Source organism: Moschus berezovskii, chromosome 14, assembly GCF_049115385.1.
Source record: "Moschus berezovskii isolate FMDL1 chromosome 14, NW_MosBer_1.0, whole genome shotgun sequence".
NCBI classification, from domain to species: Eukaryota; Metazoa; Chordata; class Mammalia; order Artiodactyla; family Moschidae; genus Moschus; species Moschus berezovskii.
Window position 1 is genome coordinate 48,341,151 of NC_142473.1, and position 21,201 is coordinate 48,362,351.

Genomic DNA, 21,201 nt, shown 5'->3' on the forward strand with positions numbered 1-21,201 from the left:
CTGCCCCCAGGGAAGTGCTGTCTGTGCCACATCGCCGACCTTGGGAGTGGTCTTACCGCCCCACTGGAGGGAAGATAGCTAGGTCTGGTCCTGATCAAGAAAGGCCTCTTCCTGGCCAGGCTGTGGAATGGCCAGCCATTTTCCAGTGTTTTCCTTGTTCCTGGCACAGGGATGAGACACACTGAAAGACGCCAGGACAGAGCCTCTGGAAGGAAACAGTTCCTTGCAGGAAAGGGGAGGGGGCACGGCAACAGGGACACTAGCATTGTCCTTCCAGAGATGGGTGAGGGGTGAGCAGAGCCGCCTGGGGGCCGTGATCCATTGTGGGGGTCTGTCCGTGTGGGGCCAAGACAGGCAAAAGGTCAGGGAAGACCATGCGGGGAGATTCCCTCATTCTCCATTAAGAGTGGTCAGCAGTCCTCCCCCTCCCCCAGAGCCTAGCCACCGCCTTCTCCTGGAGCCTCCACCTTGTTCGCAGTGAGCCCTCCTGCCTGCAGGCTGGGCTCTGAGGACTGCAGAAACAGAGCTGCGGTCTGCATGGAGGAGGGGACTGGGTCTTGCTGCAGAGCGGGCGGTAGAGTGGAGGCCTCGGGCGGTAGAGTGGAGGCCTCGGGAGAGAGACTGGGGAAGGAAGTGAGCTTCCCATGGCTTTGTGCGGGACCTGGGAGCAGCACCCCCTGACCCACCTGGACCCCCTTCCCCCACCACTCTCCTGCAGGTGTTAGAGCTGCGGCGGCCCACGGACTCCCGGCTGGAGCATGTGGACTTCGAGTGCCTTTTCACCTGCCTCAGCGTGCGTCAGCTCATCCGAATCTTCGCCTCGCTGCTGTTGGAGCGTCGGGTCATTTTTGTGGCAGATAAGCTCAGGTAGGGCCCAGCAGGCGAGGAGAAGAAGTGGGGAAGACATTTCCGCTAATTAAAGCAACGTGTATACGAGCCCTAGTATATGCCAGCCACTGTGTTAGTATGTGGAGAGTGTGTGTGTGTGGTGAGAAAAGGATCAGATGGAGAGCATAGCTTAGCAAACCTGGTCAGAGAGGATGACTGAGGGAGCAGGGCTTGCAAGCACTCAAGGTGGCAGAGTTGAGGGCCTGATGGAGGACTTGACTGGAGGGAAAAAGACTGATGCTGCTTCTTTTGCAGCAGCCAAGATTATACAGGTACAAATCTATTTACATAGAGAGAGGTAAGAAAGGAAGGAGACTCCTAGCAGACAGCCACGTTTCCCCTGGAGGGGGACGCAAGGCCATCTCTGTGGGATGCTGCGTTTTAAGAGAGCTGTGAACTCTGGGGAGAGCCACTGTGAGAAAAGGGTGAGGGCACTGACTCGGGATAGTATGCTGGTGCTGAGCCGTCCAGCGAGGGTGTCACCTGGAGAAGGCAGTTGAATGGAGTGATCCAGGGTGTCGCATGGCGATTTGCTGAGAAGGACGAGGTGAGGGTCTTGAGGGTGCTGGGGAGGAGAGTGCTTGTAGGGAGGCTGGCCAAACTAGGAAAGGGCAAAAGAAGTCCAGGGACTGGAGCTTCCACTGAGGCAGGGGAGCTGGTTGAAGAAGAATAAGAGAAGAGCTGAAGAAATCACATGTCTTGGTCTGAAGTGTTGGCATTTATGGTTTTGGAGGCAGAGGAATTCCAGATGCCAAGATCTGGTTGTGGTCATGGAGGGGATGGAGGAAATGTCACTGGACATGAGGTGTTCTGGTAGAAGCCGAGTCCTTCTAGGCAGCCAGGGTGGGTTTTTTTTTTTTTCCTTTAAAGATCATCTCAGTCCGTCTGGGCTGCTTTAAACAAAATACCACAGGCTAGATAGCTTATAAACAGTAGAAATTTATTTCTCACGGTTCTGGAGGCTGAAAGTCCAAGATCCAGGTGCTGGCATGGTCACATTGTGGTCAGGGCCCTCTCCCTAGTTCATAGCTGCTGGCTTCACATTGTGTCCTCACATGGCAGAAGGTAGGGAGGGGTGAGGGATCTCTGGGGGGTCTTTTTTGTAAGAGCACTGATCCCATTCATGAGGGCTCCACTCTCATGACCTAAGAACCTCAGATATCACTGGGTGTTTGAGGGGACACAAACATTCAGACCATAGCAAAGAGTATATATAGTGGGTGGGACAGGCAGGGAGAGGATGAGATCTCAGCAACATATTGTGTATTTTTTTGTCATCACAGGGAGGTAGTACTTTCTTTAGAGTGGCAGATTAATTTAGTCTTTTAGAGCATTTATTAAGCAATCTGCTATGTGCTATAACATACGCTAGGTGCTGATATGAGGGGCAGAAAACTCTTCCTCCTGATTTTCCCCCCAATAAGCCCAGGATACCTGGGCAGTTCCTTTTGTGTGTGTGAGGAGGTCATGAAGGAAGCAGGAGAAATGGACTCCCAAATGCTCTCATAGGGTGTTGGGGCAGGAACTCAAGCCCACCCTCAGCCCAGGAGAAGTGAGGAAGAAGAAAAAACAGAGCTTCTGGCTTTTTCAGAGAGAGCCAGGTTTAAGCCAGGTTGAAGACTACCTCCCCCCATCCCGAGCCCCGCTTCCCGTCACAGCTCTGTGTATCAGTACAGCATAGTTATATGTGTGTCCACTGGGCCTTGTGAGGGGACTGAGCCGGCTGCTGGAGCTAGCCTGCTATAGAAGCTCCCTGGGGCCCCGTCTCTGCCTCTCTGCCATCCGTGCTCACTGTCTGCCAGCAAAGCCCTGGCTGCCATCTGTGAGGCTCTGGCCTGGTCAGACCTTGATGCCCCTAGCAGAGCCTGGGCCCCGAGGCTTCTTTCCCTGAAGGTTTCACTCCTTCACCCAGGGCAGAGCCTCCTCTTTGCCATCCCCCCCCACCCCCAGCCTGGCTCCAGCAGGGCTGTGAATACAGTGATTGTTTCCTGTGGCTGCAGCTGCCTCTGAACACATTCCTGGACCGTTCCTGCAGGAAAATACCCCAGGGTCCTGTTCTGGCCTGGCTTGGTGTTCAAGTCCTGCCAATCCTGGGTCTCGAAAAGATGCCCTCCCTGCTCGGGGTCTGCCTCTGACTGGAGAGGACAGAGTAGGTAGCCCAGTGAGGACACACAGAGCTGGAGTCCAGCCAGCTCTTGTTCCGTTGCTCACATTTTAGGTTGTCCACAAGTCCTTGGTCCCTCTGGCCTAGTTCTGATGTCTGTGTTAGTGGAAGGGAGGGTGTGTGTGTGTGCGCAAGTGCGTGCATGCACACACACAAGCTCTGCAGTGATCAACCCTAAGGGTTGTACAAGCCTTCTGCCTTCCAAGCCCCAGGCCCCATTGGAAGGCATTGTGGAGATCAGTGTTTCCTTTGACCCTGAGATGGCCCTTTTCTAGATCTTTTTCAGGTGGCTCCCCTTGGGGTTTGGGGAGTGCTGTCCCCAGGGAAAGGCCTCTCAGGGCCAGGATACCTGTGTCTCTGCCTCAGGACCCTGCAGTGTTTTAGTTGTCCCTGGGGTGGCAGGACAGCCAAGCAAGGCACTGGCTACCAAAAAACTTGTGAACACCCAGAGGTCCTTCTAGAAAAGAGGGTTTGTTTCTGTCATGGATTGGAACCATGTTCTCTGACTGGTGGTCATTAGTTATGAAAGGATGACAATCCCTGTTGGAGCCAATCAAGTAGAGCCCAGGGCCTTCATAGCTAGTAGGTGGGGCCTATAAATGCAGAGAGACAGGGTGGGAAAGGCAGGCTTGAGAATGACCCTGGGCCACTGTCTCATTGGTGCTATGGCCCTGAGGGGCGTGTTCTTGACTCGTCTCCTGACAGGTAGATGGTTCAGGCCAGGTGTGTTTCCTGTGGTGACTGGTGACCTGTACTAGCCCCGAGCATTTAATTCTGTGCCTTCCTTCTGGTCTCCCATTGGTCGTTCTGCTTGGACAGCCAGCCCTGTGATATGGTGCTGGAGGCCTGGAGTCCCTTCTGGGCCAAGAGAGGGCTGACCCACTGAGAAGTCTGGCCTTTTTTGGAGCCTGAGAGGAAAGACAGAAGGGGGTGAGAATGGTGCCAGCCTCCCTCAGTCAGCCTGCTTTCTCCAGTTAGGGGAGTAGGGAACGGTAGACGTGACACTGGACTGGGAAACAGGAAAACTGGCCATGTCCCACGTCTGCCACTTCTAACCAGACTGACCCTGGGTTATCAGTGATCCCAGCCGTAAAATGTGGACGTGATAAGATGACCTCTGTAGGACCTTCCAGCTCTTACACACTATGAATTTGTGATCACTCTTGCTCAGCTTACCTTCGTATTCCCTGGCCTGAGCTGATCCTCCCAAACTAGGGCAGGCCCACCTGTGCATTTGGGTGGCCCTTGGGGGTGGGTGTATGTGTGTGTTCAGGTGTTGTTATGTACCTTCACGGCTGTTCTAGGCATCCAAGGAGGGCACCACCGCTGGCCCTGTGGCCCTGAGCAGGGGGGATGTGTGGGCTTCACCAGTCTGCAAGGTCAGACCCAGGTTGAACCTCCTTAGCATCTTTGTTGCCTGGAATTAACATGAAAGGAGGTCATAAGCCTAGCCCAGCAGGCACTGACTCCCTTTCCCTGAAGGTGCTGGGCCTGGGCTCAGTGCTTGTCTGTCTGTCTTCCAGTACCCTGTCCAGCTGCTCCCATGCAGTGGTGGCCTTGCTCTACCCCTTCTCCTGGCAGCACACCTTCATTCCTGTCCTTCCGGCCTCCATGATCGACATTGTCTGCTGTCCCACCCCTTTCCTGGTTGGCCTGCTCTCCAGCTCCCTCCCCAAACTGAAGGAGCTGCCTGTGGAAGAGGTGGGCCATCTGGGGACCCAGCTGGGGGGAGGATGGGACAGAAGGAACAGAGCCCGCAGGAGGGAAGGGCAGAAGGGGAAGGGGTTGGGGGAGGCTGCTGGGATCTTCTTGTTTGTGTCTCCAGCTCTTCTCCTTGCTTCCTGGGAGGCCTCTCCCTGGCTGGAGTTCTTCCTGTTATCTGACCCTGGGAATCCAGGATATCTGCGCAGGGCATTGCAGGGATTTGTATCCTGAATCACTGCCCCTCATGACTCTCTTTCTCAGGCGCTGATGGTGAATCTGGGGTCTGACCGATTCATCCGACAGGTAAGAGCAAGACGTTGTCTGGTCTGCCCCTGGGTGGGTGCTTGTTTGATACAGAACACCCAGCACTGGCACACACATACTCCACCCTCACAGCTGACTGCTGTGCTGTGGGTTCCACATTCACAGAGCAGACAGTTGAAAAGTTGCTGGGAGATTATCCATGATGCACAGAATGTGGTGGAATGTAAAGGTTTGTGATTGTTGTCAACTTCAAAAAGTCTCTGTGAGTGGTAGAAATTCTCCTGGGCACATAAAGGAACATCATCTAATGCCGTAGACTTCGGGAATGTAGTCTGTTACACATGCCACTGACAGAGCTCTATCTCCTGGGTACCAAGTGTCACGATATGGACACTGAATCAGAATATAGAGACAGGCACGGCAGCCTAACCTAGTGCCTGAGACATGTGATTTCCCTGCCCTCCAGCCATCTGTGCTTCCCACCTGGTGCTGAAGATGGAGGAATTGGGGAGACTTCATCGTGGTGCTGGGGTGGGAACCCCTACTGGTCCTGGGCAGTGAATGCCACCTGCTCCACACTTTTTATCTTTGTGACCCTGGGCAAGTTTCTTAACCTCTTTCTATGCCTTTGTTTCTCTTCTTAAAATGAAGTTGATAGGGACTTTTCCTGGTGCTCCAGTGTTAAGACCTCACCTTCCAAGGCAGGGGGTGCGGGTTTGATCCCTGGGAGGGGAGCTAAGATCTCACATGCCTTGTGGCCAAGAAGCCAAACATAAAATAGAAGCAATATTGTAACACAGCTTTCCAGGTGGTGCTTGTGGTAAAGAACCCACCTGCCAATGCAGGAGATGTAAGAGATACAGGTTCGGTCCCTGGGTTGGAAAGATCCCCTGGAGGAGGGCACAGCAGTTCACCCCAGTATTCTTGCCTGGGGAATCCCATGGACAGAGTAGCCTGCTGGGCTATAGTCCATAAGGTCACGTAGAGTCGGACAAGACTGAAGTGAGGGCTTCCCTCATAGTCCAGTGGTTAAGAATCTGCCTGCTAATGCAGGGGACATGGGTTTGATCTCTGGGTCGGGAAGATCCCACATGCTTTGAGGCAGCTATGCCTGTCTGCCACAACTACTGAACCCTTGCTCTAGCGCCTGAGAGATGCAACCATTGAGCCCATATGCCACAACTATGGAAGCTCATGTGCCCTAGCACCTGTGCCCTGCAACAAGAGAAGCCTACGCGCCGCAACTAGAGAGTGGCCCCCACTCTCGACGAGACAGTGCTCTCTCGCAGCCCCAAAGACCCAGCATAGCCAATGAATAAATAAGTAAAAATTTAAAAATAAAAGACTAAAGCGACTTAGCTCACACACAATATTGTAGCAAATTCAATGAAGACTTTGAAAATGGTCCACATCAAAAAAAAAAAAAAATCTTTAAAAAAATGAGGCTGGTAAAATTATCAGGGTTATTGGGAGGATGAAATGAGATTATATTTATATAATCAAGCTCTTCAGACAGCTCTGGCACAAAGTAAGCACTCACTGTGTGGTTCCCTTCTCCCACAGATGGATGATGAGGACACGTTGTTACCTAGGAAGTTACAGGCGGCTCTGGAGCAGGCTCTGGAGAGGAAGAACGAGCTGATCTCCCAGGACTCAGACAGCGACTCCGATGATGGTGAGTGAGGAGTGGTTGGGGGAGTGGTGCTTTGGTCTTTGATTTCCATTTTCATTCATCCAGCAAGCTTCCATGTTGGGAGCACAATTGCCAACCTCCTGGTTCATGAGCTGGTCCTTGACTCGCTCTACTCTGGGCCTGGGCCTCATGGGGCCTGGACCCTGCTTCTGTGGACCAGACCCACCTGGCTGATCAAACTCAGATATAGGACCTTGGTCTCACTTTAGCCTAGAATTCTCTAGCTCTACTCCTTTGCCGATAAAGGTCCATATAGTCCAAGCTATGGTTCTTCCAGTAGTCACGTGCAGATGTATGAGAGCTGGACCATAAAGAAGGATGAGCGCTGAACAATTGATGCTTTCAAACTGTGGTGTTGGAGAAGACTCTTGAGAGTCCCTTGGACAGCAAGGAGATCCAACCAGTCAGTCCTAAGGGAAATCAACCCTGAATACTCATTGGAAAGACTGATGCTGACGCTGAAGCTTCAGTACTTTGGCCACCTGATGAGAAGAGCTGACTCATTGGAAAAGACCCTGATGCTAGGAAAGATTGAGGGCAGGAGGAGAAGGTGACAGAGAATGAGATGGTTGGATGGCATCACTGAATTGATAGACATGAGTTTGAGTAAACTCTGGGAGACAGTGAAAGACAGGGAAGCCTGCTGTGCTGCAGTTCATGGGGTTGCAAAGTCGGACACGACTTAGCAACTGAACAACAACTCCCAGTGTGGTTCAGGGAGTTATGGCTTGATTGGGTCTGAGGGGAGAGGAACAGTATAGTATTTTATCAGGAGTTCAGAAACTTAGATAACATCAGGGCTGCTTCTAGGGTGGCCCAGGCTACAAAGCTCCCCTCTTGCCTCTAATTCTTCTCTTCCTCAGGAAGTTTGGGAAGAAAAACCCAAAGACAACTGGCAACCACAAAGACTCTTCTTGCTGATAGGATGCTAGTTATTCCTCTGTCTCAGGCCTTGCCTTGAGCCACTGTAGGAGGTGGAGGGAACTTTCTCTTCCTGTGAAGCCAGGGAAACCACCAGAGGGCAAGGGGTATGGGGTGGGGAGTGGGGCTGTGGTCTCTGATTTCCATTCTCACTCATTCAGCAAGTATCTGCCAGCTTCCATGTTCACAGCAGTTTCCAACCTCCTGGCTCATGAGCTAGTTACAAGCCTGGGAACACAAGAGCTGAAGTTCCAAGAACAGATAAGTGGTTTTGGCTACAGTTTAGTTGAGGAGATGGAGACAAGATCCCCTGGAGGCTATGGTTGCAGGCTCTGGACCTGAACCTCAAAGGTTTTCTTTTCTTTTCCAGAATGTAATACCCTCAATGGGCTGGTGTCGGAGGTGTTTATCCGGTTCTTTGTGGAGACTGTTGGGCATTACTCCCTCTTCCTGACCCAGAGTGAGAAGGGGGAGAGGGCCTTTCAGCGGGAGGCCTTCCGCAAGTCTGTGGCCTCCAAAAGCATCCGCCGCTTTCTTGAAGTTTTTATGGAGTCTCAGATGTTTGCTGGCTTCATCCAAGACAGGGAGCTGAGAAAGTGTCGGGCAAAGGGTAAGGCCAGAAGTGCCTGGGGTGGGGGTTTCTGAGGGGTATCAGGTCTCCTTCTCCAGCTTTTCTGCTACCAGCAGGCTGAGTAGCCAGGCACAGTGAGCCTCCATCAGTATCAGCCAGGGCAGGCCTCCTAATTTCCCTTTTCTTCTAAGAAGGACTGCCAAGGGCACTTTCTCCTCTGCCCCAGAAAGTGCCTTCACTAGGCTGGGCACAGGCTGGAGCCCTGTGGCAAAAGAGTGGGGCTTATCTCCACTTTGCCCCTCTTCACAGGTCCTTATTTAGAGAAAAAGGCCAGACTGTGCCATTTAGGGATTCCTGAGAATCCAGGGTTGAAGGAGAACTGAGCCAGCTCTCTGTCTTAAGTTGGTGGCAGTGTACACTCAGAGCACAAAGGTTAATTCTGTTATCTCATCAGCTCTGCTCACTCTAGAGCTTTTTCTTCTCATCAAGACCTTTCTAACCTCAGGATTGTTGCGTCTTCTGTCCACCAGTACTGTCCCTTCAGTGTAACCTTTTGAAACAACATGGTAGAGTGTCTAAAAGGAGCTGGAGAAGATGCCCATTTGGGGGCAGCTCTGATACCACGTCGCATCTTCACCATAATGCAGCTCTGGCCATCAGCAGTGAACACCAGTGAGGTGTCATTAATAATAGTTTTGATGAGCCGGTCTGGATTCTGACAGGATGCTCCTTTAAGTGACAATCCTAGGTCTTTGGATCCCCCCTTTGTGGGATCTGTTCCCTTTGGTCCTCTCAACAGGAGCCTTCCCTTCCCTTCCTCCAAGGACTGTTCTCTTCCCTGTTCCTCCTCTTCCGCAGGCCTCTTTGAGCAGCGAGTGGAGCAGTATTTAGAGGAACTCCCAGACACTGAGCAGAGTGGAATGAACAAGTTTCTCCGTGGTTTGGGTAAGCAGGCTTGTTACTGATGAGACAATTTCAGGAAGGAGGGGGTGGGGTGGCTGGGGGATCTGGATCCCAAAGTACTATAAATACACCAGCGTCAATGGGAATTTATACTAGGGCTATAGACAGAACAGGAAATCTGACAGATCTTCACCTCAGTCAGGTCTTTTGGGGTGCACTCCTTCCTGAGTGAACATGAGGGCTGTTAGAACCAGTGAGTGTTCCTCATGGCTATAAGGGGAGGGTCTACTAAGTAGCAGAGTGTCGTTCTCTGAAAAAGCTCCCCTCCCTTCAAAGAGCTCAGCCAACTGAACCATAGAATCATAACTTGTCTCACTTTAAAGGAAAAGTCAGACCAAAGAAGTTAAATGGCTTGCCCAAGGCCATTCCTGATTAATACCAGAGCCTCATTAGAGCTCTAGAGTGTTTTCACTATCATGGTCTAGCTGCAATCCAGTCACTCTAATCCTTCTCTCTCACTGAGAGTTAGGACTGTTGGAAGCGATGATACTGAAACATTCTCACCCTCACCCTCTCTGGCCCACAGGCAACAAAATGAAGTTCCTCCACAAGAAGAATTAAGCCCCTTCCCCAGACAGAGTCCAGTGCCTTGCAGAGCCTGGGGAGGGGGCCCAGCCTTGGACCCTTTGGGCTGCTGTGGCCGCTCTGCCTCCACAGACCCCACCCTCCAAGCCAGCCCACCTCTGCCTTCATGACATCCCAGGATACTGTTTGTAAATAATCTGCTGTAAGCTTTCTTATGTTTTTGTAACAAGCAAAGAGACTCTGGTAAATATTTGTATATTCCCCAGGGGCCGGGTGCTTTCCTGCCCTGCCCGAGCATGGATGAAGTCTTGCTGGGTGCTGGTGACTGGCCAATTATGTGCAGCTGACTGTCTCAGCCGAACCACTGATCTTCCCCTGGAGGCTCCTGGCCTGCCTGCCTGCCTGCCTGCGGCCCCTGCTGCCAGTCTCGGGCCCTGGAGAGCACATGCTGTCTTGTCATGTATGAGACTTTTTTTTTTTTTTTAGAGTTTCTATTTTTTTCTAGTAGCCCCCCTCCCCTAACCGTCAGTTTTAAAAGGCAAAGGCCAATCATTCCCCATTTGCAGCATGGTACCAGGCTCTCGGGCCTGGCCTTCTCTTCTTTCTCCCACCTTTGTGATGGTCAGTGAGTCATGGGAAGCCCACCCTCCAGCTCTGCTAGTGTCCTCCAGGCCCAGCTCCCAGTCAGTGGTGGCCGTGATGCGGTACAGGGCATCCCTCCTTTCCACCATCTACGGGTGTTCTCAATAAACAGTGTATAGTTGTTTGGGCCCAGAGCCCCGTGTGTTTCTTGGCTTCATTATCTAGAGTTCTCTCTCCAGGGGAACGGGCTGAGGCAGGATGAAACACCTTCATGCAGGGAACTGCTGCTGCTGCTGCTAAGTCACGTCAGTCGTGTCTGGCTCTGTGTGACCCCATAGATGGCAGCCTACCAGGCTCCCCTGTCCCTGGGATTCTCCAGGCAAGAACACTGGAGTGGGTTGCCATTTCCTTCTCCAATGTGTGAAAGTGAAAACTGAAAGTGAAGTCGCTTAGTCGTGTCCGACTTAGCGACCCCATGAACTGCAGCCTACCAGGCTCCTCCATCCATGGGATTTTCCAGGCAAGAGTACTGGAGTGGGGTGCCATTGCCTTCTCTGGCAGGGAACTGAGTGCTTGATTAAGAGTTTAGCTTTCGTGTGGGTCACTGACCTCCCCTGAAATTGAGTTCTTTGGCCTGAGCTGTACGACTGGTCTTGTGTGTGCGCACTCAGTTGTTTCTGACTCTTTGCGGCCTCATGGACTGTAGTCCTCCAGGCTCTTCTGTCCATGGAATTTTCCAGGCAAGAATATTAGAGTGGGTTGCCATTTCCTTCTCCAGGGGATCTTCCTGACCCAGGGATCAAACTCATCTCTTGCGTCTCCTGCACTGGTAGACCACTAGTGACTTCACCACTAGCGCCACCTGGGAAGCCCCATATGACTGGTCTTTAGTTCAGTTCAGTCACTCAGTCGTGTTCGACTCTTTGCATCCCCATGGACTGCAGCACGCCAGACTTCCCTGTCCTTCACCAACTCCCAGAGCTTGCTCAAACTCATGTCCATCGAGTTGGTGATGACTGGTCTTAGAAGATGCCTAATTATTGTTCTAGCCTAGCTTCCCTCTCCAATAGCCAAGTGTTCAGATTCTGTGTGTTTCCACTGATGGAAAGAATGCTTATTGCCTCTTGGCTCCCCTATTAGGTTAATCTTATCATTTTCCTATTCAGTATGAAGCCCTTATGACATCACTGGGTACCCTAACATTGGTAGAGTCAAGCCCAGCTAAAGACAACCCAGGGCTTGCTCATAGCTCGGGTCCATTGTTTATGGCTCTTCCATGTCACGCTGTGAAGTTTTTTTCCATTGGAACTTTAGAGGTGTGCATGCAGAAAATTTTGCTATATTCTTTGGAAAAGCAAGGAGGGAATTAAGGTGGGGAATATGAGTGGCTTAGGCTTTCTATCCACCCAAGGCCTTCACAGAGACAAAACCTTGAAAATTTTCAGGATGGGGCAATAAGCTGGAACTCTTTTCATTGGTCCTGGCTTCAGGTCTGGCAGGTTTTGAACCATAGTTTTCCTGTCCTTCCACTCTATCCTACTTGTTAAAACAGGAGACCATGCCTTCTGCAGTCCCCTTTCCTCCTTCTCCCCATCTTCAGCGACTCCTGCACAGGTGTGGTTTGGGGTTGCTGTCTGCCTTATAAAGCGGAGGTTTTGTCTTTTAGGAAGACAGATTGGTCTCTGAAAAAGTCTCTTACATAGTTGGCTTTGGCATCTTCCAAGACTAGGAGGGCACACTCACTGAGGCCTCATGAGGCTGGTTTTACAGGTGAGGTAAAAAAGAGAAGATAGCAGCTAAACCATAAAGTCCAGAGTAGGGTGTTGTTACCTCCAGATCTTGTCACTTTTAACTCGGTTTCATGAATCACAGAAGTGAAGTCCTTAATAAAATAATAATTTCCAAAGGTCCTATTTCTTCCCCCTTTCCTCTCCCTCTCTTTTTTTTAATATATCTCCAAAGAATCCTCAGATATGTGATCAGATCACAAGATACATAGGTATAAATTACTATTTCTTAAAACCTGTACCTTTTATGTAGCTTTAATATACAGTGTTATTTTAACCTCAGGGGTTGCCCCCGCCCCTCCTCCTATGGCCACAGCTCTCATCCCAATCTGGAAAACTGATACTGGCACTGGAATGGGCTGCAAGGGCCTATACAGTGACTGCTATGGGCAAGGCACAGAGGACTTCTGAAAGGTAGAGGAGGGTGTGTCTGGGGGGTGCCTGGTCTGGGGGTGACAAAAAGTGTTCTGCGTTTCTTTCCAAGTTCTGTTTTCACATGATCTCTGGACCTCTAAACTGATGGTTCTCAGTCCTAGCAGATCAGTACTCCTTTTCTATAGCAAATACTGTAACTCTCCCCATTACTATCCTGAAATGAAATCTATAGATAATATAACCTACCTAAACATCTTAACTGTGATATAGTCTAAACTGTAATATAAAAGGGGAGAAATGAAAGTTATTTTGTCATAAAATAACATGTATTTACATATGTAAATGCTTGGGCACAACCATATTAGAAGGTATAGTGAAGTCAGATGCTTACACCTGTACACAGAATTGCTGTGAATGCAACAGCTACCCATGCAGGAAGTGCTGAATTAGCAACTCAGATACTAGTAAGTAGGTATTAACTACTGGTAAGAGTTTTCTGAAATGAACAAGTTTCGGGCAATATTCTGAACCAAACACACTATGAGTTTCCCGGATTTAAACAATAGTTGGAATCCCAAAAAACTGCTAAGTATATGAAAACTACAAAAAACAAAAACAAACATCTTTTTGATTGTGTGAAATGAAATTAGGTGGGTTCTAAGCTAGATATTGTGTTTTGAATCAACCTATACATTGCATGACATCAAGCATCTCTGATTGCTTCCTTTCCATGATTGTGACCACAACTGCTCCTGTACATTTACAAAACGCCCCTGTAGAGCATGGTATCACCACCACTAAAAACACGTGTCCTTAGTCCCTTTCTGAAAGATTGCTTAGGGGCAGGGCAGTGCTGCCTCCTCTGCCAGAAGTAAAACTGTCAGCCCACCTCCATTCTAGAGTTAAGAAAGCCCCTGGGTTTTCTCCTGTAATCAGGTAACTTTGAGAGCAGGGCAGGTTGCCCTATTCAGTTCAGCCCTCAATCAAGACCGACTCTTTGCGACCCCATGAATCACAGCACGCCAGGCCTCCCTGTCCATCACCAACTCCCGGAGTTCACTCAAACTCATGTCCATCGAGTCGGTGATGCCATCCAGCCATCTCATTCTCTGTCGTCCCCTTCTCCTCCCGCCCCCAATCCTTCCCAGCATCAGAGTCTCTTCCAGTGAGTAAACTCGTCGCATGAGGTGGCCAAAATACTAAAAAATCTGGAATTCTCATCTTGGAGGCGCACAGAAAAGCCACAGTTCCTGTTTTACACGGCCAAAGCGGAACCGTAGTGCAGCGAGGGTGCCCACGCCGCACGTCGTGCTGGGTCGAATTAAACCTCCCGCCTAACCCGAGCGCCACAGGCCTGCCCCGCCCACTGCCGGAAATGGTGGAGCCGACTCGACGCACTTCCGGCCACGGTGTGGGAGGTCAAAGTGACGCCGGAACCAGAACTTCCCACCCTGCGGAAGGGGCTCGGATCTCCACCGCTAGAGCGCCAAGCTCTGCCTGGCTCCAGTTGCCAGAACCGCCGTATCCCCAGCCCGTGGTGCACGCCTTTGGTTGGTTTTCATCCCACGGGCTGGCTGCTACTGGGCTAGTAGCAATGTTTACTTGAATTGAGATTTTAAATCCTAAGGTTTTGACGAGGACTTTTATAAATTATGGTATATTTAGCTGTTAATGTAACATCTCCCACAATTATTTTATTAAAGGGCAAAAGGTTGAGGACCACCGAGTTCGGGGGAACATCTGATTAAAAAGCTCTGCTCCCCGAATATTAGAACTTCGTCAGCGTCCACCTTGTGCCCACTGGAGGTAGTGGCAGTATGGGCCTGTGCCTATGGGACAGGCTAATGCATTTGGCAGGCTCGTCCAGCAACTTTTCCTATGCATTGGCTATATTTTATATCTGTTTTGGCACCTTTCACTTTAAAATCAAAACATACGGTTTGCCTTTGGTGCTATACAACGAGCTAAGTGGTCGTTCTAGGTGTAAGACCTCTCAGTCGTGTCAGACTCTGTGACCCCATGGACTGCAGCATGCCAGGCTTCCCTGGAGTTGGACACATCACCAACTCCGGGAGTTCAAACTCCTGTCCATCGAGTTGGTGATGCCATCCAACCATCTCATTCTCCATCGTCCCCTTCTCCTGCCTTTAGTCTTTCCCAGCATCAGGGTCTTTTCCAATGAATCAGTTCTTCGCATCAGGTGGCCAAAGTACTGGAGTTTCAGCTTCAGCATGAGTCCTTCCAATGAATTTTCAGGACTGATCTCCTTGCAGACAGCACTAGGTCACTATTATCTTGGGGCATGTTTGATTTTTCACGTCACACAACTTCCTTTGGCAGTATTACTACCTGGGAGTAGAGGGCCTGCTTGGTTACTGTAACTATAGACAATTGCGAGCAAGATGCACACAGCAGCTCACACTGATCAGTAGCTGTATTCTCCAGGCCTGGAGATGGGATGGCATGGTATTTGAGGAACCCTATTTAGAATGGCTGTACTACTGACTCTCATATTTAGCATACCCAACAGGAGCACCTCCACACAGGACTGGGATGAGCATGACCCCACCTAGTTTCAAGACAGTTACGCTGCAATATGCTAGCAATGAAACTGGGAAAGAAGCTAGCCATAAAGAAACCCCTGACAAATCTGTCCTCCCCAAACCGTATTTTGCTGCCAGCCCCACCCAGTCACAAGTCTTTATCTCATGTCTTCTGAATCCAACTTGTCTTCCATCCTCAGGGTCCTGCCTCCTACCTTCCACTGTACCCCTCAACCTAAGCCACAGCCTGGCCAGAGTACCTGTTCGCTAGAAGCTCATCTCCCACACAGCACCTCCCAACTTGCCTAAACCAAATTTGCGACCCTATGAATCACAGCACGCCAGGCCTCCCTGTCCATCACCAACTCCTGGAGTTCACTCAAACTCATGTCCATCGAGTTGGTGATGCCATCCAGCCATCTCATTCTGTCGTCCCCTTCTTCTCCCGCCCCCAATCCTTCCCAGCATCAGAGTCTACTCCAGTGAGTCAACTCGTCGCATGAGGTGGCCAAAGTATTGGAGTTTCAGCTTTAGCATCAGTCCTTCCAATGATCACCCAGGACTGATCTCCTTGCAGTCCAAGGAACTCTCAAGAGTCTTCTCCAGCACCACTTTCTTCTTTTCTTAATCCTTGAATATATGCCTTTCATTTTCCTTTTTCTGTTTGAACTGAAACGCACATTTGCTCTTCCCTGTGTTTGGATCACTTTCCCACTGACTGAATCACACCAAGGTTAACTGACTTGTCACTCGGGTGACAGTAATAGCTGTTATATGTTCCTTACCAAGCTGAGCACAGAAGTTCAGTAAGTGCTTTCCATTTTACTTAATCCACACAATACTCAAGGTAGGCGCATGTGTGCTCAGTACCCTTTAAGATAAGTCACAGCTATTAGGTTTATATCCAAATTTCAGATCTGAATCTTAAGACAGTTATTTACACTTTTCTATACCTGCAGTGTCTAGCAAAAATCAGTTTCCATATTTTAAGCCCTCCAAAAGACATTAAAACCCACTTTTACCTTTCCCCATCAGTACCAATATATGTCACTAAGTTACTAGCTTGTTCAAACAAGAGCCTTCCTGACCATTAACTCTCCATTATATCAATCAATCACATTTCCTCCACTGTGCTTCTTTATACTTGATCATCCCCAATATCCTGTGAAGGCTGTCATGACAAACTAGTCCCACAGAAAGGCATGGTTCCCAGTCCATTTATGACCCCACAGAGCAATACAGAAACAACCCTGTACCAGACCAAACCTCTAAGTACAGTTTTAGTAAGCTTAAGTGCCATCCTAACTATACTTTTGGTCATGTTTCTACCCTGCAAGCTTTATGATGGGTCAAAAACACCTTCAAAATCTTGGCAAACAGTCAAACTATAGCAAATTATAATGTACTATAATATTAAGAGGGTCCTGTCAGCACAGAAACATGCATCTTGGTTTTGCAGGAGATACAAACTCTAGAAAACCTGATTCTGGAAAGTGTTAGTTGCTCAGGACTGTCTGACTCTTTGTGACCCTATAGACTGTAGCCCGCCAGGCTCCTCTGTTTGTGGGATTCTCCAGACAAGATATTGAAGTGAGGTGCCATTTCTTCCTACGGGGGATCTTCCCAATCCAGGGATCAAACCTGGTCTCCTGTATTGCAGTCAGATTGTCTGAGCCACCAAGGAAGCCCTTTAGCATCCCCCTAATTTCTTATTTGTAAAAGCCCTAGCATGTTGCCCCATTCCAACAGTTTGGTTTGAGATAAGTAAGTCAGGTGGAGAAAGTTAAGTTCCCAAGAGCCACTCCCATCACTGTCCTATGTTTCCAATGTGACCCAGAGATCTTGTATTATGTACTTTGATGTTCCACATCAAAACTGAGTTTCTGCTCCCTGAGCTCCATGCAACAGTTAAGGGCACATTCTCCCACTCACTATAAACTCAGAACATACAATTCTAAGAGACCTTTCAACAATCATATAAAGTTACCTTATCAACAGGTATCCTCATTAAGTGAGAAGCCTCAAATTATGTATCCAGCCAAGGCCTGTTAAGTGCTGGTGTTGCCTTTGTATTTTGAGAGGAGTTGGCAGAGGAACCCAGGTCCTAATACCCGTACTCCTAGAATCTGTCAGATGGATTTCTGCACAGGTAGGGAGGTAGAAATGCCAAAGAACCTACACTCAAACCAGAAGAGAAAAGCACTTAACATTTAATGAATTTCCTAGCATGTGGCTTCAAGCCACCAGGACACAAGCCCCACCTACACCCTTAATCTTCTCCTCAGCTCTTCTGCTGAAGAATTTGGCCTTCACGATGACAGGCTGCTTTGGGAGCTTTCCTTTCCCCAGAACTTTGTAGTAACCCTAGAAGAACAGAGAAAAGGGTTTATAATGCACCACGGCAGTCACCAAGAATATAAAGAAAGATTCCTGTCAATCCACTCCATCTAGAAGCCAGGGAAGGCATGTTTCTGATATGGGCAGTCACAGAGGCACTGATTGCCCTCGCCAGTGAATCAAGACCAGCAGGTTCTATCCGAGGACTCTAGCACACCAGGACAAAAGCTGTCTGGATGTGACTCTAGTCTCAGGCAGAGCTCAAACCCCCTTTTCCTATTCAATTACCACTTGATAAGCAAAAAAGGAAAAATCACATTTCCAATAATGTTCCAAGAAGCCAGGGTCATCAGAACTACTCAAAGAACAGGCTGAGAAAGGGAATTTTAACTTTACTGAAAGTCTCCTCAGGGTTCTGTCTATCTCCATATCCATGGAGGCTAAGGCTGAACAAAGACCAGACTCCTAATAATATACAAAAATGCCTTTTTGGGGGGCAGGGAGGGATCTCTTCAAATAATGTTCAGCTTTAAATATCAATTGAACATATTAGGACTGTATTTTATTTGAAACATAAAGGGCGAAGGTCTGTGCCTCATTGTAGTCTTGTGTAAAACACACCAGAGTCAGCTAAAGTAAACTACTACCTAAGTTCAGATGAGAAACCAGGGTATTGACAGTAGGAATAAGATATCAGATCATATAAAAATTCAAGTGAAAAATGAATGAGAGTAAAGTATCACTCTTCAAAGGTTTTACATGATCACAACTGAACAGGAGTTCAGTTCTGTTCAGTGACCTACCCGTGGAAGTTCTACTGAATGAACTGTCTAGTAGGTAGCTGGGTGTATATTATCCAGAATTTTGAAAAGCACATAAAAGGCAAAAATAGTCACTTACTGATCGCACCACATCAATGATAGGCGCAGCTCCTGTCTTGTTCTTGGCAGCATTTACTCGTGTCTGCTCACTAACCAAGGTCCACAATTTATCAAGGTTGACAGTCGGGCAGAAACTCTGGTTCCTCTTTAAGTGGTAATGCCTCATACCAACTTTCCCAAAGTATCCTGGGTGACTAGGAAAACAAGGCAACCATTTTCATTACCTCACTCCAACTGAGCTATGTTTACCATCTTCACAGCCCATCTCCCTCCATTACAGCGTATACTGTTCACTTGTCCAGAAGAGCAACCTAGCAGGAACTCTACTTGTCGAGTAAGACAAATCCTAAGACTAGAATTCAGGTCACTTGAGAGCTTCTACACTCTCCTATCACACCGGACTCCTTAAACAAGTAGTTTTAATACCACCCCCACTAAGTTGTGGGCATAAATAGATCTGCATGTCACTAACCTGGTGACTGACTGTGCCATAAGGGCCACAGCCAGTGAATAAGGTCAGCAGTTACTCTTCGAGGGCTCTAGCACACTAAGGCAACAGTGGATACCCAAGCGTGACTCTAGCCTCGACAAGTGATGACAAGTTCAGTTCACATCAAACATAAACTAGAGAAAAACCAGTAACAGACAAGGTTTGTGAGTAGTTAAGAGACTTGCTTCCCGCTGAAGACATTCTTAACTATCCTCGACCCGTAAATCCCAATCTAGGTGTGTCAGTAAAAGGACAGTGCAAAAACCACTCACTATTTGTCGAAGTTGATCCTGTGATGATGCATGCCACCAGCATTACCTCGGCCTCCAGGGTGTTTCCGGTGTTTGCCTGCAAGAACACAAAGCTACATGGCTAAAATAGCCTTCTCCAACCCGTCAATATTATTGTAGCAAAAGCATTTCCCTATACTTCTGGGCCTTTACTTAGTATCTCTTCCAGCAATGTTGCTCCTTCAAGACTCTTGGGATAAATAAGTGTTCCACATAACACTAACACAGTACTTCATGCCTCCAACCAATTCAATACCGGGTCTCATTCCATTTCCAACCCAACACATGTGAAATTCTCTACAACCGGAGCACAGGCGAGTCTCAAATGAAAAGCCAACAGCTAATGATCCAGTTCAGTTCAACTCGACCGCATGAGCTCTGACAAACCCCCACTTCACTTAGCTACCTACTAACTGACAAGCAAGCAGCCAGCAGGGATAGTCCAAGGCCGACCAGTATGGGGAAACAGCACTTACCGATGCGGCCGTGGCCGTGGCTCACGTGGCCCCTAAGTTTCCGGGTCTTCCTTAGTCTGGATGGCTGTATGGGAAAAGGTACTTAGTGAGAAGGCCGAAGGGAAGCCGGGCAGGGGGCGAAGCTTGCCAGTCTGTGAGGAAACCGCAAGCTTAGGGGCTCGCTCCGTGGCGCCGTCAGCAAAACTGAGGTTACAGCCACGCCTGAAGCCGTGCAGCCTCAGGGAAGAGCCCGGGCGCCCCGGCCCGCGTGTCTCGAGAATCCAAGCTCCTGGATGAACACGCGGCCCTAGCTTCCCCGCCCTGTTCCGGGCCCATGCCGGCCACTCCGCCCCGCGGCTGGCCTTGCGCAGCCTTGGAAGAGCAGGGCAAGCTCGGGAGTAGGTGGCTGGAGTGCATGGTGAGTAAAGCTAGCTTGTTGAGACTACAACTACGCGGACCATCCTGACGAACCACCTACCATGTCGGCGGCCTAGACGAAAGAGGAAGGCCTCTGCGAAATCTCGCGATCTATCGAGCACGGGGGCGGAGTTATCGCCTCACTTCCTGTCCGGGAGGCAGGGTCGCGGGCGGGGCCTCTTTGGCGTCGCGGGTCTCGCGCGACTCCGGTTCTTGCGTTTTCCTTTTCCTGTGGGCTCCCTGTTAGTTCCAGAGCTGTTCCGGAGGCTGCAGTGGGCGGGGTGTTGTTTCTGTGCTGTTCCGCGGGCGCTCGCGCTCAGAGGCTGACATCTGTCTCGGAAGGCGGAGCTTGGCGCTCTAAGGTGCATTCCGCTGCGGCTCTGTTGGGCCGGGCTTTTTCCCCAGCGCCAAGGCCCCAGAATCCGCCAGGGCCACCGTGTTTCTCAGCTCCTCACCAACCGCCTCATACCTGAGCGACCCCGCGCTTCTCACTGTGTTCTTAGAGGTCGTCTCGGCCCGGGCGGTAGCGGTTGCTTGCGTGTCCCCTGGCTGCATTGAGGAACTGTTTGACCCTCAGTGTGCGCACCCGGTCTCTCTCTCTGCTCCCTTTCAAGTCTTCGTAGATGTCTCTGCCACCCTCTGGGACTTGCTCGGCCCACATTCCTGAGTGGGCTCAAGGTCTTCCTTTCTCCTTTGCCCTTGTGCCATTGTCCTGGGCATTTCAGTTTAAACAAGCTCCTTTTAGAGACCTCTGCACCAGGTTGCTTTAGGGTCCTTTGTTCTCCAAACTGTAAATCTACCCGTCCATTTTAATTTCCACTGGAACCTACTTAGCATGCGCGTGACCTCGTCTTCTGGACCAGAGAGCCGCTCCTCGATCTGGACGCTGTGCAAGAGTCTCCTCTTGTGGAACTTCTCTGACTCGGTTCAGTTGCTTACTTCTGCCTACTGTGCTACCTTAAAATCTGCCACAGAACTCTCCTACCTGTTGATCCATATTTATCTTTCCTACCATACCAAATTCCTTAAAGGCTGGAGGATTGTTTTATTTTACCCATGCACTCCTAGCTCCGGCATGAAGTACATGTTCAACAAATGATCGTTAAGTGAATCAATGCACCTGTCCTCACCTCCCTTTGTAGGCTAAAGTGGAAGAGGCGTCTTTCCTGTTCTAAGTCTTAACCAGTGTTCGGGATCACCTTCCTCAGTTAACTCTTACGTGTGCTGTGTGTGCGAATTTTCTGTGCCTTGTTCCCTTCAGCTAAAATATAGCTTAGCTGCTGCTGCTAAGTCACTTCAGTCGTGTCCGACTCTGTGTGACCCTATAGACGGAAGCCCACCAGGCTCCCCC

The 21,201-nt window shown here is 49.7% G+C and overlaps 2 protein-coding genes and 2 non-coding genes across 13 annotated transcripts in view; 1 reads left to right on the forward strand and 3 right to left on the reverse strand.

The window, feature by feature from the left end:
• The window catches only part of DENND2B (DENN domain containing 2B), a 165,059-nt gene extending 154,590 nt beyond the window's left edge, over window positions 1-10,469 (forward strand). For all 10 annotated transcript variants that reach the window (XM_055423421.2, XM_055423423.2, XM_055423422.2 and 7 more), the window contains 7 exons: window positions 719-867; window positions 4,576-4,753; window positions 5,018-5,059; window positions 6,584-6,695; window positions 8,005-8,244; window positions 9,064-9,150; window positions 9,695-10,469. In XM_055423421.2, the coding sequence (XP_055279396.1) occupies window positions 719-867; window positions 4,576-4,753; window positions 5,018-5,059; window positions 6,584-6,695; window positions 8,005-8,244; window positions 9,064-9,150; window positions 9,695-9,729 (843 nt within the window). In that variant the 3' untranslated portion in view covers window positions 9,730-10,469. The remainder of the gene's footprint in view (window positions 1-718; window positions 868-4,575; window positions 4,754-5,017; window positions 5,060-6,583; window positions 6,696-8,004; window positions 8,245-9,063; window positions 9,151-9,694) is intronic.
• A 6,698-nt stretch (window positions 10,470-17,167) lies between these two features.
• Window positions 17,168-20,000, reverse strand: RPL27A (ribosomal protein L27a). Its single transcript, XM_055423425.2, has 5 exons — window positions 19,912-20,000; window positions 19,455-19,518; window positions 18,961-19,036; window positions 18,218-18,392; window positions 17,168-17,344 (listed from the first exon to the last, which is right to left on the reverse strand). The coding sequence occupies exons 1-5, from the start codon at window positions 19,912-19,914 to the stop codon at window positions 17,216-17,218; spliced, it is 447 nt and encodes a 148-aa protein (XP_055279400.1). The 5' UTR covers window positions 19,915-20,000; the 3' UTR covers window positions 17,168-17,215.
• On the reverse strand, window positions 17,444-17,572 carry LOC129554981 (small nucleolar RNA SNORA3/SNORA45 family). The gene has a single exon (XR_008685698.2). It is a non-coding gene; the product is annotated as a small nucleolar RNA SNORA3/SNORA45 family (small nucleolar RNA).
• LOC129554979 (small nucleolar RNA SNORA3/SNORA45 family) lies at window positions 18,658-18,787 on the reverse strand. Its single transcript, XR_008685696.1, has one exon. It is a non-coding gene; the product is annotated as a small nucleolar RNA SNORA3/SNORA45 family (small nucleolar RNA).
• Window positions 20,001-21,201: the final 1,201 nt, after the last annotated feature.

Coding starts and splice junctions, on each gene's coding strand:
- RPL27A (XM_055423425.2), bottom strand. Junction 19,037..19,454: donor CCACGGCCACGGCCGCATCG/GTAAGTGCTGTT, acceptor GTGTTCTTGCAG/GCAAACACCGGAAACACCCT. Junction 17,345..18,217: donor TCATTGATGTGGTGCGATCA/GTAAGTGACTAT, acceptor CTGTTCTTCTAG/GGTTACTACAAAGTTCTGGG.